This window comes from Necator americanus, chromosome III, assembly GCF_031761385.1.
Source record: "Necator americanus strain Aroian chromosome III, whole genome shotgun sequence".
NCBI classification, from domain to species: Eukaryota; Metazoa; Nematoda; class Chromadorea; order Rhabditida; family Ancylostomatidae; genus Necator; species Necator americanus.
In genome coordinates this window covers 39,772,954-39,792,875 of record NC_087373.1, presented here as the reverse complement: position 1 = coordinate 39,792,875, position 19,922 = coordinate 39,772,954, and the positions used below count along the sequence as shown (strand labels likewise).

The 19,922-nt window shown below is 36.6% G+C and overlaps 1 protein-coding gene across 1 annotated transcript; it reads left to right on the top strand.

Moving 5' to 3' along the window:
- Window positions 1-14,452: 14,452 nt before the first annotated feature.
- On the top strand, window positions 14,453-17,805 carry RB195_012400 (uncharacterized protein; the record flags this gene model as incomplete). The annotated part of the gene is made up of 9 exons (XM_064194231.1): window positions 14,453-14,531; window positions 14,616-14,756; window positions 14,874-15,008; window positions 15,739-15,816; window positions 15,883-15,947; window positions 16,003-16,085; window positions 17,147-17,247; window positions 17,310-17,429; window positions 17,525-17,805. 9 exons carry the CDS (start codon window positions 14,453-14,455, stop codon window positions 17,803-17,805), a joined length of 1,083 nt encoding a protein of 360 aa, XP_064051814.1.
- Window positions 17,806-19,922: the final 2,117 nt, after the last annotated feature.

Below are 19,922 nucleotides of genomic sequence, written 5' to 3'. Positions count from 1 at the left end.
AGAACTTTTTCTCTTTTTTTACTTGTAATACCTAAAAAAAGGTCTAATTGTGAAGAAAAATTTGTTCTCCAAATATTGGAAGTCTCTATTTGTGTAGCTGAACATTTAAATTCAATTAATTATTTAATTAATTATTCAATTCATTATATTCAATTTGGGTTCAGTTTCTAAGACCCTTGGGCCAAATATCGTCGACCTCGTTTTATTAGTAATACCTTAAAAAAAGGTCGAATTGTGAAGAAAAATGTGTTCTCAAAATTTTGGAAGTTTCTGTTCGTGTGGCTGAACATTTAAATTCAATTAATTATTTAATTAATTATCCAATTCATTATATTCAATTTGGGTTCAGTTTGTAGGCCAAATATCGTCGACCTCGTTTTATTAGTAATACCTTTAAAGATCGAAAAAGTGAGAAAAATATGTTCTCAAAATTTTGGAGGTTTCTCTCGACCTCTCGACCTCTCGACACCCGTCATATTTTTTCTTTCTAATCGCACCTTTAAGTGTCTGCTTTGAAGTAGTTAATTCACTTGTTTCCTAAACTTGTACATACAATTTCCATCGTTTATTCAAGAGTTACTCATCTCCACGTTGGCAAAACATGTATTCCTTTGTTTTCTCTTTTATCTCATCATTTTCTTTCCTATCATCTCTTTCGTGGTCTCATGGTTTCCCTACCTTCCCTTTCCCAAACTCCTCCAAGAATCCTTCTCCTCCCTTATACCTGTTTCCTTACCTATGTCCTTATGTTCTTATGTATTCACCTCCACAACACTTTCTGGTTTCTTCCTAAGTTTTTTTTTCCGCCCTGTCTCTCAGCTGAATTCCTCTCTGTCTCCTAATGTCCTAATGTCTCCTCTGCTGTCTGCTAATGATCGCGCGGCGATTACGTTCTTTCTAGAACATTCTTTGTTTTTTTTAAATGACATACCAGTCATTGTTTAGGATTTTTTTTAAGATGTTTTGATTTTCATGCGTTTGTGTGACAACATGTGCACATTTCGTTCGTTCGTTATTCGATTTTGTTTTATGTTCGAAGAACGAACAAACGAATGAATGAATGAATGACCCACATTCCGAAATGCATCGTTAGTTTATCTTTTTGTTGCATGCGAGCTTTCAATGGAACACCTGCGGTGCACGTGTGTCCTTCTGAATGTGTTCTCAACGTCTGCGTACATATACGGTGGATTTGATACGGTATTATGTGAATTTATAGAGCAGCAGCAATTTTTTTTTGATGCACAAGCACTATTTCTCGAATAAATGTGTTGCGCTACCGTTTTAAGCAACTCTTTTAAATCCTTAAAATTTGAATTCTTAATTTAATTTCTTTTTTTCTTCACTTAATTTTTAAAATTTCATAATTCCATCCATTTCCCATTAATTCTATTCATGGAAGCAAAGTTCAGTTCTGATCTGCATCCTTCAATTCAATTCCTGGAACCCTCTTTTCAAAATTTCATTGTAGTTCGGGTTTAAACGAAAGAAAAAGAGGATGGTAACACAATAGTTGAGGAATTGCGTAATTTACCTTAAAGTTTTGTCCATTGGCATCAAATTTCTCACATTTTCCGGAGATTTTACGATTCTAAAACAACTGAAGATTTTCTCCTCAACAGTGACTTTCTCGAAAATTCCAATTCTGTTTCAAGGATATCTTTTTTTCAGGCGAAAATTTCCCTTAGTGTGTGCTATTTAACGCTTTCGTGCTGTCGAATCCCCTCAAACGTCCGGTAACCCACAATTAGTTTCAGTTTAGAGTTCCCGAACAAGCATAATTGGAATTCGCGACGAGACCTGCAGCAAAACGCCGCGCATTCCTCGTTCATAGAAGCTGAGGCCAGAACTGATTCCCGTTAGCTGTTTAAAAAAGACAATCAATACCAATCTTGGTTACAGCTCAAGAAAATCAATTAAAAACTATGATTCCCGTTAAATATTGGCCCAATTCCATCCTAGGAAATGGTAGTGGTCCCGATCGTTTCGTATCTCTTAGCTGATAAAATTCTACGGTCCTCGTTTGAAAAATTTTTTTTCAATGTAAACGAGTCATCAGTAACTAAAAACAGATAACTTAATTTTTAAAGAAAATAAATTATTTTGAATATTCTGAATTTCTACGTAGAAAGTATTTTCTGAAACAGCGCTTACCCTTCTAGCGCCTCCCCGTGAATGAAATCTAAGCCAAAGAATATTTTTTGGCTAGATTGGTGGTCTCTGCTATATTTTACGTGGTTATTCTTCAAACCCAAGTTCATGGAGGAAAAAAGGAGAGAAAGAATCCTTGTTACCTTGGTAGAACTCATCCTTAAATAAACAGCTACAGTCAGATTAAAATGGCCTGAAAAATGGAGCCGCTGTGTAAGGGGGCCGTCAAAGCTCGAAGGAGGGTTCCATTGTGGTCAGCGCGGTCAGAATATCGAACTGGGACCCTCTCTAGCTCCAGTCACCTGCGTAGTTCGACTAGAGCCACTTCGATTGTAACCGCTAGCTCCACCGCGTCGCTTCGAGCGAAGCCGCTTACACAAACGCTTCTGAAGACTTCACGGCATTTTGACCTGGCTGTACAAAGAACATATCGAAATCCGGCTAGCCTGGGATTTCAGAGGGGCTTGTGAGCTAAAAAATATCCAAGAAATAGAGCCCTACTAATGGTAACGTTTATACGTTTCTTATTAACACTATCCTTTGTAGGGCCCAATTTTGATCATCCATTTTCATCTCCAAACGAAACGTTTTAGCATTTTTTCTTGTTTAGCAATAACAGCTGTATACAGAGACCAGAAAATAAAACACAAAATTGGAAATTACTTCTTCTGTTTTTTACATCCCTGGTTATCTTTGTCTTAACTGCTTTTCCAGAAATTTTCGTCTACGCCTCTGCCCGGTCTTCTAGCCGTTTTGTATTTTTTTGCTGAACGAACGCATATTAGCAATTGAAACGAGGAAAAAGCACTGAGTAGCTATCCAATCATCATTCCATACAGTTTTTTGTAAAATAACAACCAATAAAATTTCACTTGCATGCCCGACGTGAAACAGTCGCGCATTAGGAGTACGAGCTGAAAAACGAATGGCGCAGCGCGCACCTGCTATTCCTGGATGCCTTTCGTTTTAAACGCTGCTAAAGTATTTCAAATTTTTCTCTTTCTCATATACGTAACTCTTCAATTTATTTATTTTTCTTTTTTTCCTTATTAATCCCAGTTTAAATTTTTATTCTTCCATTATATATTATATTACTATATTATTTAATTTTATTATTTTTATTATTTCTTTCATCTCTTTCTCGTGTACGAAATTTATCAATTTGTTAATTTTTGTTTTTTTCCTTAATGATCTCAGTTTGTATTTTTATTATTCCATTATATACTATATTGTTATATTATTTGATTTTATTATTTTTTTATTTTTTCTTTTTCATCTCTTTCTCGTGTACGTAACTCATCAATTTGTTTATTTTTCTTTTTTCTTTAATAATCTCAGTTAAAATTTTTATTATTCTATTATATATTATGTTATTATATTATTTATTTTTATTCAATTTAATATCCTCAAGAGCTAAAATCGATGTGTCAAATATTTGAGCATAGCTTAAATATTAATTATTATTAATAGTTATTTTTATTTATTTGTCTTATTATTACTATTTATTAATTACTATTATTGGTTGTTTTTATTTTTCTTTTATTATTATTATTTTTGTTATTATTATTATTATTAATTGTTTGATATTATTATTAAAATTCGTTCGCTCAGACGAGAACTGAACCCACAAATAACATTAATCGCTTGAAAAACCCTCCTACCTCAGTCAAAAATCCCCTTTTGAAAATTCCTTCACGCAGCACAAATCCGATGAGTGAAAGTATAAACTAAGAACAGAATCACATACTGTGTTTCTTTCCTTCTATGAAGAAAAAAAATACATGATCGAAAAACAGGAGGTTACGTCGTCACTTCACCTCTTTTTTTTTCGTGTGTTCGTCCTCATCAACCTCAACTCAACATCAATATACACTTACTTAAACGTCTTTTTATGCGTTTTTTTTCTCTCTCTCTCCCTCGTTTTTTCTCTCTCTCTCTTTTCTCCCATGTTACAACACTAGGTGCTACGCGTTCGGCAACGTTCTCTTGTCAAGGGCTTGTAGGGGCTTGAATTCTACTTCCTAAAACTTGTTTCACACCTTTCACACATCTTAATGTCTTTTATTAATGTTTCTTTCATTGCAATTCTAATGTAGTGCCTCCTCTTTCCCTCTTTTCCCTCGCCTTCCTTCGATGCTGTGTGATTTCCGCCCAGAGCATCGCGTTTTCCTATTGATCTTCACTTATTTCATTGTCTTCATCGTTAACCGACTTCACTTTTCTGTTTTTCCAGGATTTTTCCAGGAAGGGAGAAAGGAAAAGAGAAGTTAAAATGTCGTGAGGTGGTCATAGTAATCCCATTACAGCGTAGTTTATTTTTTTTGTTGGATAAATCCCTTTCGGAATAAATCCGTTGTGGCGTAGATCAATCATTGATCGGACCTTGATCTACACCACAACGGATTTATTCTCAATCAATTCCTAGGATCAGCTGAAATTCTGCACTAAAACTGTCGCTTCGTAATTAGCGCACAGCAATTCTCGTATTTTCTCGGATTCCATGCGCCGTAACCAGAAGACTTCACGGAAAAGATCACTATCGCGGCGACTATGGCGCCATGATGATCAATAATGAGCGAGTTGGGCCGAAAATCAGGATCTAAGTGCTGTGATTTGCTTCTTCCACTAAGGATCCGTAAACTATATCCATGCCCTAGTCGAAGCTTTTAATGAATTCCCCTAGTTTATTCTCTTATTATAAGAGTTTTATGGTTTGCTTCGGTTCATTTTTATATTTTTCTTCACCTGGGGCGTTCTTATCTTACCTCTGAAGTAGGTAACTTCCTCCGTATTCTTCTATTATTTTTTTAATTCCTGTTATTTAAAAGCGCCTGAGCTCCGGTGTCTTCTTCCTTCTCTGTTTTTTTCATCTTTACTTTCTCCTAAACAGATCACAGATGTAGACTAAATGTGTATGGTGGATCGATCGATCCTCGCACAATATTTCGCGACACATCGCTGAAACAGCAGCTATCCTTCATGGGATTTTGAAAATACCAAGATTTTTATTCTTCTGGATTCTTCTGTTCTTGCTTGTAAAATGATGAACGTGTAGTAAAGTTTGGAGGGTTCAGCTGCGACGGCACGGCACGAAACCGCCTTTGGGTCAAAGAAACCTCTCATGGTTGAAGTCTACGAGGTCGGTAAATTGGTGCCAGAATTTTCTGGGAGAAAAAGGCGTTCACACAACAAACTCACTCTGTACATTCCTCACAGATGTGTTAGTAAACCTTGAAAAATCCAGGCTCAATTCCGCTCGGCCATTCCTGAAAGATTGACCATTCCCAGACTTCCTCTACCCTAAAATCATGGCAAAGGAAAAATGAAAAAAAAGATAAACAAACCATATCCAATAATCTGGATGACGGGCAAAAAATCCATTTACCTTCTCCTGTATTTGAAGGTTAAAAAATCAAGGAGTTATTCGCTGTTAAGTACAGTTTAAACCGTGACCCAAACGTTCCTAAATTATTTGCTTTTGTCATTGTTATATTGTGTGTTTTTTTCATTATTCCAATTTTTTCTTTCATTTCAATTTCACAATTTGTGCTTTCTCTACCAATTTTTATCTAAGGATATTAGTTCTTTGGAATTTTGTATCCGTAGAAATGACCTATCGATTTTTCATGAGATTTTCTGGGTCTGCTTTCCGCTTTCCTCTCGCCTCGCTACTCCTTTTGAGCTAATACCACATCGTTCAGAAATTTTTAAATTTTTAGTTTTCCTGATTTTCATTTTAGCGAGATTATCACCTCATCGCTTATTACCTTGTTACCTTATTACCTCATTACGGTTATTATTGTTCTCCAAAACTCTCTATTCCTTTCGTTTTGCTTCTTTCTCTTTCTAACATTCTTTTTATCTTTTATTCTACTTTTTACCAGGTTGTTCTTTGCAGCTTTCACTTCGTTCTATTCCTAAGCAGATTCCATTAACCTCGCAACTTCACCCAACTATCGTTAAATCCCACCATACACGTTCAAAACCAGCCGTTCCCCATCAAATCACCCCTCGTCAGTGTTGTCTTTGTTGAATTTTCCCTCAAAAGACATACCTCAACAGTTTTTTTTTTTCTTTGGAATAGGTTCTAACATAATAACTCGCACTATCGATGAGAGCTGAATGGTACTAAAGAAACATCAACAATACCCGAACCTGTTGTGTCGTCATCTTTCCCGCGTCGAGACCCCTTCGGCGCAATCGAGTATAAAACACGTCATCCGTCATCGGTGAGCGAGCGACTCATAGGCGATCGTCGTCACTGAAATTTTGAGTTTTTTTTTTGAAATTTTTAAAAAAGAATCCTCAGATTGCTATTGGGTCTCTGCTTAATTCCTGAGTTATTTCGAATACTCATTTCTTCCAGAATATGTACCTCCAAAGTCATAGTTTCAATCTGTAATAAAGAAATAGAGAGTAATTAAAAATAAAAATAAAATATATTTAAAATAAGGTTTGACATTACATTTAGAAAAATAAATTTTATACCTAAGCATTATTTAAAAAATAAAGACTAAAGTTCTTCCATGAAATATAAAGGTAATTGATCCATGGAATCTAAAGGATTTTGCTTACCACCTTAAAAAGTTCAAATATTCATTTCTTGTAGAATGCCTTCAAAGTCATAGTTCCAATCTGTAGAAAGAAAAAGAGAGTAATAATAAATAAAATAAAATATATTTGACATGATATTTGATATCAAATAGACTTGATATTAGAAATAAATTTTATACCTAAGCATAATTTAATAAATAGAGACTAAACTTTTTCCATGGAATCTAAAGATGAAAAAATGGATAGAACTCGGAAAAAAAGCGTCTTTGGCCCATTAGGACTTTTACACTTTGCAAATTTGGAACTAACGACAGCAAGAAGATTTTTCCGTCCAGCGTCTTTTATTCTCTCCGATATTTCCACTTTTTTCTCTAGAAGCGGCTTAACCAAGAAAATAGTATAAAAATGAAACATTAATTATTGAAAATAAAGAATAACACTGCTGCCGCCTTGTTTTCATCGGTTTTATTTTCGTGGATTTCCTCTTTGGAACCCTGAACGCCTTCCCGAGCTTTTCGATCGTCGGTCAATTTCGTCCAATCCCGATAGCAGCTGATCCGTCCTTCGTGCTTCCGTAAGAATGCTGTTCTCGCAGTTGAAGAACAACGAATCGATCAGCGCACATCAGTTTCGGTTTTTTCACGATTGTCTCGCTTTCGAATTTGCAAAGTGGATACGTCCAGTCATCTTTTGAAAAACTCCGCACGCAGATCTAAAAGTTTCGCTACGCGATAATCGCTGAAATCGTAAGAATTTCACGCATTGGTTAAGGCGTGGTATTCCCGAAGAATTATTACTTTTGTGAGAATTGAAAGCGTGAAATATAAAACATTTATCCGTTTCTCCTTCTTTTAAAAATTATTTTCCTCTGCAGAGCAACACTTGCTCATTGTTCTATTGTTATTTTTCGCTGATAGTTTGTCGTAGATTTGTTTAATGGAAATTCGGAAAAAAGGTTCTACTGAATTGGTTTTATGCGACTTAATGGTCCTAAAATTGTTTAAGGATACATCCTAGAGCTAAGTAGGAAAGATTTAAAAATTCGTCTAATCCATCTTGCTATTAAAGGATAAAATTTCTGGACGTATCAATCCGCTTGGGATGCGCCATCACGTTCACTTCAATTCAGAATCGTTTGAGGTTTTGGAACGAGTGTTAGCTCTGTAAAATGACTTGCGGGGGTTACTCATTGTCTCAATTCAGTGTTTTTATCCTCACGGACACGTCTGATGCAAATTTTCCGACCTCCGTAGAGATGTAAGGTTTAGTTGGCACGAGGGCGGTTTCGAACCATCGACTTAGGGGCCAAAAAGGGACCTCTTACCGACTGCGCTACACCCCCTAGGAAATTATATGAGTACCATAAAATTCTATAATTTCCAATCGTCAAACGCATTTTGAATCCCTTTTGACCTTTACGACGTACGTTGTATTGTACCTTTTGTATATTTTAAACTATTTTTACACCATCGTATACACAGTTTGCCGCCACCGTTCCCTAATATTTGTCCTGAAGGCATGACCGATGTTTTTTTTAGACTAATACTAATAAACTAATAAATAGTTTATTGGGGTTTAATCTATTTTGGTTGCTTCATTTCAGTCCATGTTCAAGGACAGCCACCAATCCTTCTTACCGGTTCAAATTTGCACCTAAGCGATTCAAACGATTCAACACGAAAAACGAACAAAAGGTCGGAATGTCCTTGAATATTACTGACTATATGAACTCGTTTCTTTGCTAGCTATTCCTGGAACTCATATTATGGTTACCTTCCATACCATGGTTTTTAGTTAGTCAGACTTTTCGTTTTTTTTTACAGTAATTTTTTTTGGAAACCAGATCCGCTGTTTGGGACTCGGCAGAGAAAATTCTTTTACATCTAGGCATTCCTAATATTTATCCAGTAGTTTAGACTTTTGTGTACTACTGCGCTTTTCGAGAGCTAGAATTTTCTTTTATGTGATAACTGCTGAGAACTGAAAAAAGTTTTCCTTGAAAAATACGAAGGCTATTTTTAAATCCAGACTAAGGGAAGAAAAAATAGCAATAAATTAGAAGAGTACGAATCAGAACAAGCAGAAAAGAAACAATGTTTATGTCCTAGAAAGTCAGTGTTTATCTTTTTCAAAGTTATCGTAAAGCTAAACATAAGGTTTGCATATACGAGCCAAACAAAACATGGAACTGCACCCCGATCCTGGATCGGTCCAAATCCTACTTTGGATAAACTGAGACCCCTTTTTTGGCTACAGCATGTTTTTTTTGGAGAACTACAGGAATATCTTTAAAATGCTAGAAACATATTTTAAAAAAAGCATCTATTTTGCGGATTGCAAGAAATATTTGGAGAAGAACAATATTTTGGATATTTTCCACATGGAATTTTCTGAGCGAAGCAGCACTGACTTTGTCAAGGGTCAAAACGCTGCCTGAACGTGCCGCACGCAAAGAAATTATGGAAAATTAATTTTTTTTTCGAACTTAATTTATTTATTTGATGATTTTGCTCCACTCCAGCAAGTTCCAGTAGAAACTCCGTTACGTATCTGATTTATTCATCCGAGATTTCTGGACGAATCCTTGTACGTGCGCCTATTTCTCATCATGAAAAATGTCGAAGTCGCCTTGGGTACAGAATGTGTACACGAAAATTGCTTATGTCAAGTTCATTCGAATGTCATTCATCTGATTTGCTCGTGAAACGCAAATCATCCTTTCTTGTTTTTTTCCAGAAACAAAGAAAAAAGGCAGAAGAAAGAAGAAATCATCTTCTCTATTAATGTTTAATTATCCATTCAACATTTTAAGCGTTTTCTTTTCGTACATTCCTCTGCTTTTTTTTCTAATGAATAAGTATGACCCATTGGTTCCACGGTTGGTTTTTTTCAATCCAATTATCCCTGAAAGATGCTATAGTGAACCAGGTAACTACCGTAATGTGTCCACATTCTGACAGTTATTATCCTTTGTCATCGAGCAACTGGATTTTCCACACATACGTGCCGCTGCTTAGCATTTCCCCCGCCGTGCCACCGAGAGAATATTCGCTCCTTCTTACCCCGGGCTTTTCCTTATTTTTTCGGGATGTTTCTTTTCATGCGTTCTGGAAATGTGCTTCGTGATAACATTTGTAACTGTAGATGATTTTCTACGCTTTAGTTAACCTTATTAATGAAATTTCCTCTGATTGGAGTAGCAATGAGGTTTTGAACATTATTTGGTAAACAGGTAAACAACTCATCTATATCCTACTGTGCTCATTTGCACATAATTAATTAACTGCTGGAATTAATTGCTCGCCTCCGTGCTGCCAATTGCTATAATATCTAAAATTTGCTAGGCTTCTTAGGTGAAGCATTAAACCCTAACGCTACAATACCTTATCCGCAAGAAAAATACCCGTTAAAAAGAATAAAAATAAAGATAATGGAAGTAGTGAATTTGCATGAGAACTAATCGAAAGAAACTTTTTAATTAAAAAAATTAAACTTTAAAATTTATTTAAAAAATTTTTAAAAGTTGATCTAAACTTACCTCGGTGAATTAAACCAACTAGCAGAGAGAAGCAGTACAAGTCAACGTAAATAGTTTGAAACAATACATCCAAGCCGACAGCTCAGCTCCGTTTCTTTTTTTCTCCAATTCATAAAACGTCAAACATTTATCCAACAAAAATTTAATCGACCCAACTCAACACTTTTTCACTCGATTCCTTTTTTTCGAGTTCAAAAACCCGCACATATCCATCCGCCGGCATGATTTCGTCTCGATGGATAAAATCCTTGAACACACTCAGCCGCTTTACCCAACTTAATCCAACTTAAATTTCCAATCCAACTTAAATTTCATGAACGAAAAGGGAGCTGAAGATAAAAAACAGAGATGGTTAAAGAAAAAATCACATCACACATTTTATTTTCTTATTACTATTGTCACTTCATATTATCTTTTTTGTATCTATATCTATATTATCTTCTTTTTTTTCATTTCTCCAATATTATTCCACCTGTCTATGAAATTATATGTTGTTTGTTTTGCTTTTTTGCAACGTACATATGGTTAATTACGAAATTTTTCAAATGGCAAGGTGATTATTCGAAAAAAGTAAAAAAAAAACTGATCTTCGACTATGGAAAAACTTATGACAGTCAATCATTCGAGAAAATTAAGGAAATTTCTATTCGGATGAAGTTATTTTAGCTATAACCAAAAAAAAAATTTTATAGCCTCGCTTCAACAATTTAATTATCTTTTTCTACATATATTTCATTAGGAAAGCTTCCATATTCCAGAAATCTATGGAAAATGTCTGGAAAACTTTTAAAAGTCACAAAAATTCTCTGCGCCTATTCGAATCCGGCTTCTCGTAGAATCACAGCCTCGCCTTCCTAAATAGAAATATTGAAATTGACATTTTGTTATTTTTTTCCGAGGAAAATAGAAGGTTCTTTAGATTCTACGGAAAAACGAGCACCTTATAAAAGTTCTTTGAAATTTCCAGTATCTCTACATCTCCTACAAAATGTTAGGATTCTATTTAACAATCATTGCTGGTTTTTCGAGAGAATTTCTTAAAATGCACTTTGCCGACTTCATTTATGATATATTACTGTTTTAATTGTTCAATTCACATTATTCTCACACATTTTTATTATTATATATATATGAGAAAAAGACTGGTTTAATTATTTCACTTTGCCGTCAATGGTTGGGGTCTGAAGGAAGGAAGAAACGAACGAACGAACGATTCCAGAGAATCGACTGCAAAACGATCAAGATGGTTTCAGTGTTTGCATCATCATGCAACAACAATTACAAAGATTTATTGTAAGAGAAAGTAAGAAAAATGAGAATGCAGCATAAATTCCACTGCACTTTTCTTTCTTTGTTATCTTCCCCCTCATCTTGTCTTAATGGTTTGCTCAAAATGGACACACATGGGAGACATTCTCTCCGCTCGAACCAGATTCTTCTGATGATGAATGAGAAAACATCTATAAGAGAGCACGACGACGTGGGGGGGGGGATTGTTCATGGACGGCACAGAAAGATGTCCATATGTTTTAGAATCAACTTTTCTTCTTCTGCTTCTTTCGAAGTTGTTCTGCTCGTCTCGACTGATTTCGAACTGAATCGAGCCGGTGTGACTTGTTCGTTCTTCGTATTCACACAGTGTAACTCCTACTTCTTAATTACTATCTTTCATCGATGGACGGTGAAAAGTGTTCCCTCCCGGTCTGCAACTGCACGCTCCACAACAACCGTTCGTTGCAGCGTATAAAATTCCCCATTGCATGCATGCGGTGGTCGTTACTTCGACGTATTTGCTCCATGGAATACCTGACAGCAGGTAAGTTATGTGTGTGGAGGTAACGGCGCCAGAAAAATCTGTTCCGCTACTGTTTTAACGCTTACGACATTTAACCTTCAATTTAACTACAGATACCTATGAAAAACTAGAATTCAAGGACAACATCAAAGTTACCGCTTGGGGAATTTTCGATGTGGAGGTCTTCCAGTGACGAATAGAATGAAGTTTCTAGCGATCACAGCAAAACACACGAAACACTCTACACAAATCCACGAATCAGAAGCACCAAAGACCTCAATTTATCCAACGAGGCAACCCTTTACACTTGTAGGATTGACGAACAAGAACTGGATAAAGAGGATTTCATTGCTCGGAAAGATGATGAGGTGTAAGTGCTTATTTTCCGATGATTCCACCAGAAATCCTCATAACGCGATTTCATCTCATCGGCCGCGAGAATGTAAAAAAAAACTGCTTTGTCATGAAGATTGAAGCCTCTGGCGCTCCTGAGGCTTCTGAATTCTGAACCTTGAGGTCCTTTGTAGAGGGTGCTTCGAGCTTCGGCTGTGATATTTACAAACAACGTCCTCTATCTACTCTTACCTATTGATGGGAAAAAATTCAAAATCAAAAAATCCTAATAACTCTAGAGTTCTACTTCCAGCGTTGTTTCACTTTGTTTCACTTTGTTTCATTGAGGAATGCAACCGCCACAACGATTCCAACTATATATTTTTATTGCTCTCTATAATCCTAAATGAAACGTATTTGTGCGTAAAAATTTAACATCGAAAAATTTTAATAACGTTTCCCTCAGAGATTGCACCTCCAGCGTTGTCTCACTGTACAAAAACTCTCTCACGTGCGTAGTTGTGCGATTTATCTGTGCTCAAACATCCGACATCGTGAAATTCGTGCTTTATTTTTTCCTATCATTTCAACGATTTTATTATATTTAAACTCCTCTAATGTTTTCGTGATCATATATTTACCACAGAGCGGGAACTGTACAGTTTACTATAAAGCGGTAGCTGTTTTGGGTTTAGGTTTCTGCAGACTGTATAATCTATGGTTCAAAACCGCGCCAGTTCCATTCAAGCCCTTCATCCCTCCGGCGTTGATAAATTGGTACCAGATTTGTCTGTGAGGATAAAAATTTTGACTTCACATATCGGCTCACCCCGTAGGTCATCGTAGGGTCAGTCATCCCCTCGTAAACCTCAAAGGATTTGAAATTGAAGTGGAACGCATAGATCCATCACCATTCCTCGTGTCCTTCTCATTTAACGAGGATTATTTTTTAAAGGAGAAATAACGAGCAACCTCTAAGGACAATTTTGTTCTTAGTGAAATAACCTTACGTTAAAAAAAAGCGGCATGAACTCATCTTTTTCCCTTCGGTGCTTATTTTCGGTTGCATCGATACGTACGCGACGTCGATGCGCTCGCGCGACGTTGGGTTTAGACTAAATTTGTGGAGTGTAGCCCTAGCCAAGCTCGTAGAGTACGGTATTTTTTAATTAAAATTCTCGAAGTTTCAAAATAGTCAGCTTTAAGATCCTGAGCCAATCAAAAAGCTGCAGCGACCTCTATCCTTTAGTGTGCTTTTCTACGACTTCACATTATCTAATTTGAAAAAAAAGGCAAAAATCTCTGAGAACTCAGAAAATAAGAGGTTGGGGCATTGGTACACTGTATAATTTTGGTTGTAGAAGATTCCTCCTCATCAAACCACCGTTCTTCCCAAGGATACGTTCAGAGGACTTGTTTTTATTGCAAAAAAATGACATGTTGTCGACGGTTATGAGGTCTCGGTTCGAAAGAACTACGCTTCGCTCAGCTAATCCTGTTTTGGTTAACCTTCTCGTTCCATTGGATCTGAACCTCAGCTGAGCTGGTCTGGGGACCCGTAAAAGATTCTTTATTAAGCAAACAAATACCGTTTTTCTCGTAAAAAACTCCATTTTTTTCTCTTCCGTCATCGAAAAATGGCAGACGTATCCACGACCGGATTCATATGTCTTCACCTCTTTTGATGATGGTTCTGGCTCGGTATTTAGCTAAATTCCACAATTTTTTCCTTTAAAAGGCTCAGATTCATCAGCTCCTAAGAGGCGCAAATGGGTTTTTTTTCGATCGTGAAAAAAAAAACTTCTGAAAAAAGAAGACAAGTTCTCTAAGTGGGTATACAGCAACAGGTTGCCCAAAATATTTCCTAATACCAAGGAAGTCTCAAATATTTTCACATTCATTTTCTGGAAACTAAATGTCGATTAGCCTGTTACTCTCTGACGCCTATCTTTGTTCCTCGTAAATTCTTTTTTTTTTTCTTTCTCAGTCGTTCTCCACTCGTCGTTTCTGGATTTGCGGGAAATTTTCTGTATAATTCGCAATTAAATTCTTATTAGATCTCTAGCTTTATTCCACGCGATATGCTCGGTTGGTTCACGTCATTTCGTGAGCATGGAGCACCGACTTTTTACGGGGAGAATCGAACACCGGTTACAATTGGTTAGTGGTTTTTTCCCCCTATTGGGTAGCAATTTCTGGATTTTTCCAATTTATTCGATTCGATTCGATTCAATGTTCATTTAGATACTCATATTGTGGGACTTTTTTCCATCTTTTTGGTGCCAGCAGTAACGTTTCTAATAATTCTTCCTGGAGTTCGAAAACATCGTCTCTCGTCCACTTTATCTTTCCTCTTCAATATGTACATTGGAGCAACGTTACTAGGTGAATCAATTATTGATTGGTCCATCCTTTTCCTTAATCCTAGTCCACAATTAGTATATTTTTTGAGTTCTTATCTAGGGGCGAATAAATTCTGTATAAATATCGTACTCGTTACAGTATCCATGTATCATCCATGCTGGCATCGCGCTGAAACACCGATATCCACGACTTACAAGGCATTTTCTAATGCTAAAATGGATGCACATATCCTCGTCCGCGTTGGTCTACAGTACCTCAATATTTCACTAAGTAGTGAGTGTTCTATTTGTTGTATTTGTTCACTACGACCCTACTGTGAACGTTCCCTTCAGTTAAAGAAAACGAAAAGTACATGTTCTTCGATGGGACGTGTGAATTCCCCATAAGAAATTCTCAGAAGGTTTTTTCTCCAGAAAAAAAATGATGGGAAAATTCTGCATGAACTTTTCCACGGCTGAACTTCCTTTGAATGACACCAGGATTTTCATGGATTAAGCTGCACTCTTGATTACCGTACGGAAACCAAGGGTTTTTCTTTTACGCTAGCCCTTAAATTATTTTCGAACGAGTTTACAGCCCTCTAGGGACATTTTCTGCTGAGCAATGGTCGCTACTAGCGGCAGGTGAAAGGAAAAAGTCAAAAAAATGGAAGGGTTGTCCCCGCACCTTAGTAAATAGCATTCAGATCTCTACAAATCCTCAAAATTACGTTCTATGTCTAATTCTGATTGATCTAATTGTTAATTGTGTTAGAATGCCGCCGTCACCGTTTCGAAGAGGAATTGGCTGAGCTGGTAACAAAAAGCGCATGAATGTTGTAGCATCCACTCGTCAAGGTCTTTTCAAACGTTACTTTTTTATCCCTTGGGAATGCAGAGAACAGTAGAGTTTCGAAGACTCTGAGAACTCCTTGAGAACTGTAGTTAGCAAAAAAAATCCACCAATTTTTCACTAAATAACGTACCAAACAACTTATGGAACTAACCGCCGTGGAACATTTCAGCGAGCGCTACTCACGAAGGAGATAATGTTGTGGTTCAAGAGGGAATCCTGTACAATGAAAGATTCAGTTTTGCCGAAGGTTTGCGTAGATCTCAAATTTTAAAGGTTTGACTGAGGTTTTACGTGAGTTCTTTGTTTTTAACAGTGAACAAAATGGAAAAGGAGTTATCGAATGCACTCACCAAAGGTCTGCCCTTCCCCATCCTTAAGGTATATCCACTAAATCATCCGCCTGTTCTTCTAACATTAAGGAAAACCATTTCAGATTATTGAATATTTATCCGGTGATGGATTCGGATGGGGTCGACAGTATCGCGTTGCTGGATATTATACTGCGTGTATGTTGTGGTGAGTATGATTCTTACCCTGGCGTCGAGAAAATTCATAAGAAAAGAAAAAATAAAAAGAAAGAAAAAAAAGAAAAAGAAAATGACTAAAATTTCAAGAAGAGAGTACGCGTTGAAGATTTTCCTCGTTTCAAGTATTTTTTTACATGAAATGTAGGTTTAAGAAGGTCAATTTCTAGTGGTGATCCAGAAAAAAATCCTCAAAGAAGAAATGTAGAGAAATAAAAAAAAAATGAAAAAGAAATGAAGAAATGGAGAAATGTGTGCAAAAGAGAGCGTATTGCATGTATTATTTAAATTTTAGATGTATAAATGTGCAAGCAGGAAGAGGCGTTTTCCATTTTTCATGGGCGTAGATCTGAAAAAAACTTCCCCTAATTATTTTAACTTCACAAAATTACTAGAAATTAAATCAAGAGGAATTTTGAAAGAGGGAGGTTTAAAGAAAGATAGCTTCTTTTTTTTGACATAAATGGATAGAAAGAAGAAAGAAGGAGCTGCAAGTAAAAGCAACATAAAAAATGAGAATTTTTCTTTGAAAAAAATTAATACGAACATTATCTCTGAATTATGAATAAACATGAATAAACAATAAATAATATGGATAAAGAAAGAAATGGGTTACAACAAAGACTACAAAAATTTTGACTATGTACTGCAAGTCTTGAGAAATACGAAATTTGAGCGCGGGATAAGCTCAAAACACAAAATATTTTCGTCGGAAAACGGATAAACACAGCAAACATAGCCGGACATCCCTGTGAAAATAAAATTCACCAACTTATTTCCTTTAAGGCACCACTCCATGAATCTGATGTGGTACGGATTTCAGGTGGAGTATTCTTATACGGGATGGGAGACTATGGAGAGGGGGTGATTCCGCCCATTTCTTCCTAATTGCCGTAAAAAAACCGCCCGGAAGATACGGCTTCGAGCGTTCCGGCGCACTATTTTCTACAGCTAGTTCGACTGGAGCGCGCCAGCCTTGTGCTTCCACCTGAAATCCGTACCGCCTCAGATTCGTGGGGTAATGCCTTTAACTAAACCTTCCATACTCTTTAGGTTATCCTTCTACACTTGGATCATCTCATTTGTTTGCCTCGCATTTCTGCCACACTATTTCGCACGATGTATTTTCTATACAGGAACTTTTATTGGTATAGGTTCGTGTATCCCTTCAATACACAATTTCTTTTCGGTTTAGTTCCTAAGTATTCTAATTTAGGTGACTTAATTTTCGTGTTGAATATACCTCGTCATATGTATATTCGATTTCCAACCCAATATGGTGATAATCTCCTGAAATTCCGACTTTCAATATGTTTTCATGCAACATGTGTTGCTGGTGAGGAATATTTTCTTAGTAGACTTTTCGAGAAAAAAGATAATTTCCATCTTTTTCTATGAATACCTATATTTATGCATTTATTCATAATACAGCTGTGCTGTGCATCCTTGTTGGTGGCCTCTTGTGGATTCTCGAATCAAAGAACAAATATCATTTCGACACCATCTTCTCAGCTCGTCGACATGCTGACGGAAGTGTCGTCGACGTCCATCGTGATGATAAGAGCATAGCGACAATCCTTAGTGATCATAGTCAAGTGTCTTTGGTACAGTACACCTCGAAACCATCGAATCTATCATCAAGTCAAGCGTCTTCTGTAGCTTCTAGTGTTTGCTTCTATCCAAATCCATGCGGAACACCTACTCGGTTCTAAAATGTTATTTTATGTTCAATTGCTTTAATTCTTTATAAGTGTAATGTGCTTGTGGAAGATTTAGTTGGTGTGATTAGAGTTTGTGAAAAATATATTCCTTAAGGAATGTGTAAGAACTTAAGGAGGAATATTACTGCTCTTTTAAGGCTCCCTCCACGATTTGCGTTCCTTTTTTTGGTGACCCTACGAACTGATAGCCTTCTTGCTTTCTGGCGTGCTATATTCTGGGATCAGAAAGATCCGGAGTTTACGCAACCGCTGCGCACGATGCGGCAAGGTTCAGATCGACGTTTGACCCTGCTTCAGCCTATAGTGGCCCTAAAAATTCACTAAATTCATGTGGACACTAAAAAGTACCTCCATAACCTCACCAGACGAGGTAAGAAAAACGAGGAATATGAGGTTAGATTCCCTCCGAGCTCGTCCACGCCTGATTTCTTGACCTATAGCAGCAGCATTCGATTCAAGGTCGCCAGATCGGATCTCATCAAGAGCAGAAAATTTAATTTCGTGGAAGAATTTAATCAAAAAGACCAACAAAAGAAGCACCCTAAGACCTAAACCACCACAGAAATGGGGCTTCCTATGGCGCCCGAATTGCTAAAAATGGCAATTCGGGCGCCATAGGAAGCAATAATTAGGCTAATTAGCTTCGTGGAGTGTGTACTAATTATTTTTCTTAGGCTACGGTGAACTCTTTTTGTGCACAGACGACTTCGCTGAATCATACCAAAATTAAATATTTGATTGATTGCGTGCAGTTCATCACCAACTTATATACGGTAAAAGTTGTTTTCCATACTTACCTACGTCACCCAACTAAGTTCTCCGGAAGAACCGACTAAGGATTCTGCGTTTTCATCCCCCTGTTACTTTTTTGCTGTTTTTTTTTTCTGTCATTATACCTTAACGACATCTCTTACGCTTCCATTTTCTTCAGAATTTAATATTGTACTTGCACTAACTGTCCAAGATTGTTCCAGCTGAACTCTTCTAGTATTTTCCGTCCTCATATGATGATCGTATGGACGTTCATAGATAGATTTAAAATTGATACGAGTAGCGTTTCCCCACGGGTACATGTAACATCCATGTCTTTTCCGTTTTAAAATGAAAATTTCTGTGGGATTGTTATAACATGAATGATAAACTTTTCACTTTGTTTCAAGCGAATTTTCATTAATATCTATTGGAGAATCCATAAATCACTTATGATTCCTGCACTGAATAAAGTCAAAAAGAGGTAAGTGCAGTAAAACAGAAAGTTGCTCATAGAGAAAATCCTTTTCTGAGCGACAAAAAAAAATTTCAAGAAATACAGAGAAAGCCCTATTATATCACGGAATCCTGCCAATAGAAGTAGTTGGGAAAAAGACGGAAGGAAGTATAGAAGTAGTAAATGTAGTGTTTGTGGGTACACAAAGCGAATGAGGCAACAACTGATAGAACCTCCCACCCTTTCCTACGCATCCTCCTCAAAAGAAAGTCTAAGAACTAAATTAGAACCTATATCGTTCATCAGAAATTTTAAAAAATTAATTCCATCAAAAAAAAGTAATGGCGTCAGCAGTGGGTTGGGGTTCAGTGGGTTGTCACGATATTGATTGTCATGAATTCATTATTGTTCACATATGTGATCTACAGCCCTAACAGTGAAAAGGACAAAAAATCTTTGTTTCTGGGTATCTTCTAAAATACATCAAGGATATCCTGCTCTCCATGGTGTTTATTGTTTACGATCTGATGTTCCAAGCATTAGATCTGCCTAGAAGCGTGCAATTGTTATCCTATTCGCGATTTGAAAATCCAGAGTTTTCATTCAGTACGACCAAGAGACATATTGTTTTCCATCCCGACGATCACCTAAAACAAGGTACGAAACTGAGCGCAAAGTACCGAGGTATCTCTACCTCAATCACTATTCGGGGAAATCCTCCGACCTGAATCACCCAAGTTTGGGGTGCTCGACATCTTTGACCATCCGCGGTGATTTGCGTCTGACAGACGTTTTTCCGCTTTATATTATATTGTGTTTAATTATAAACAAACAGTAATATAAATTATAATACAAATCATGTGTACAAATTATAATTCTTTAATATTATTAGGTGTACCGC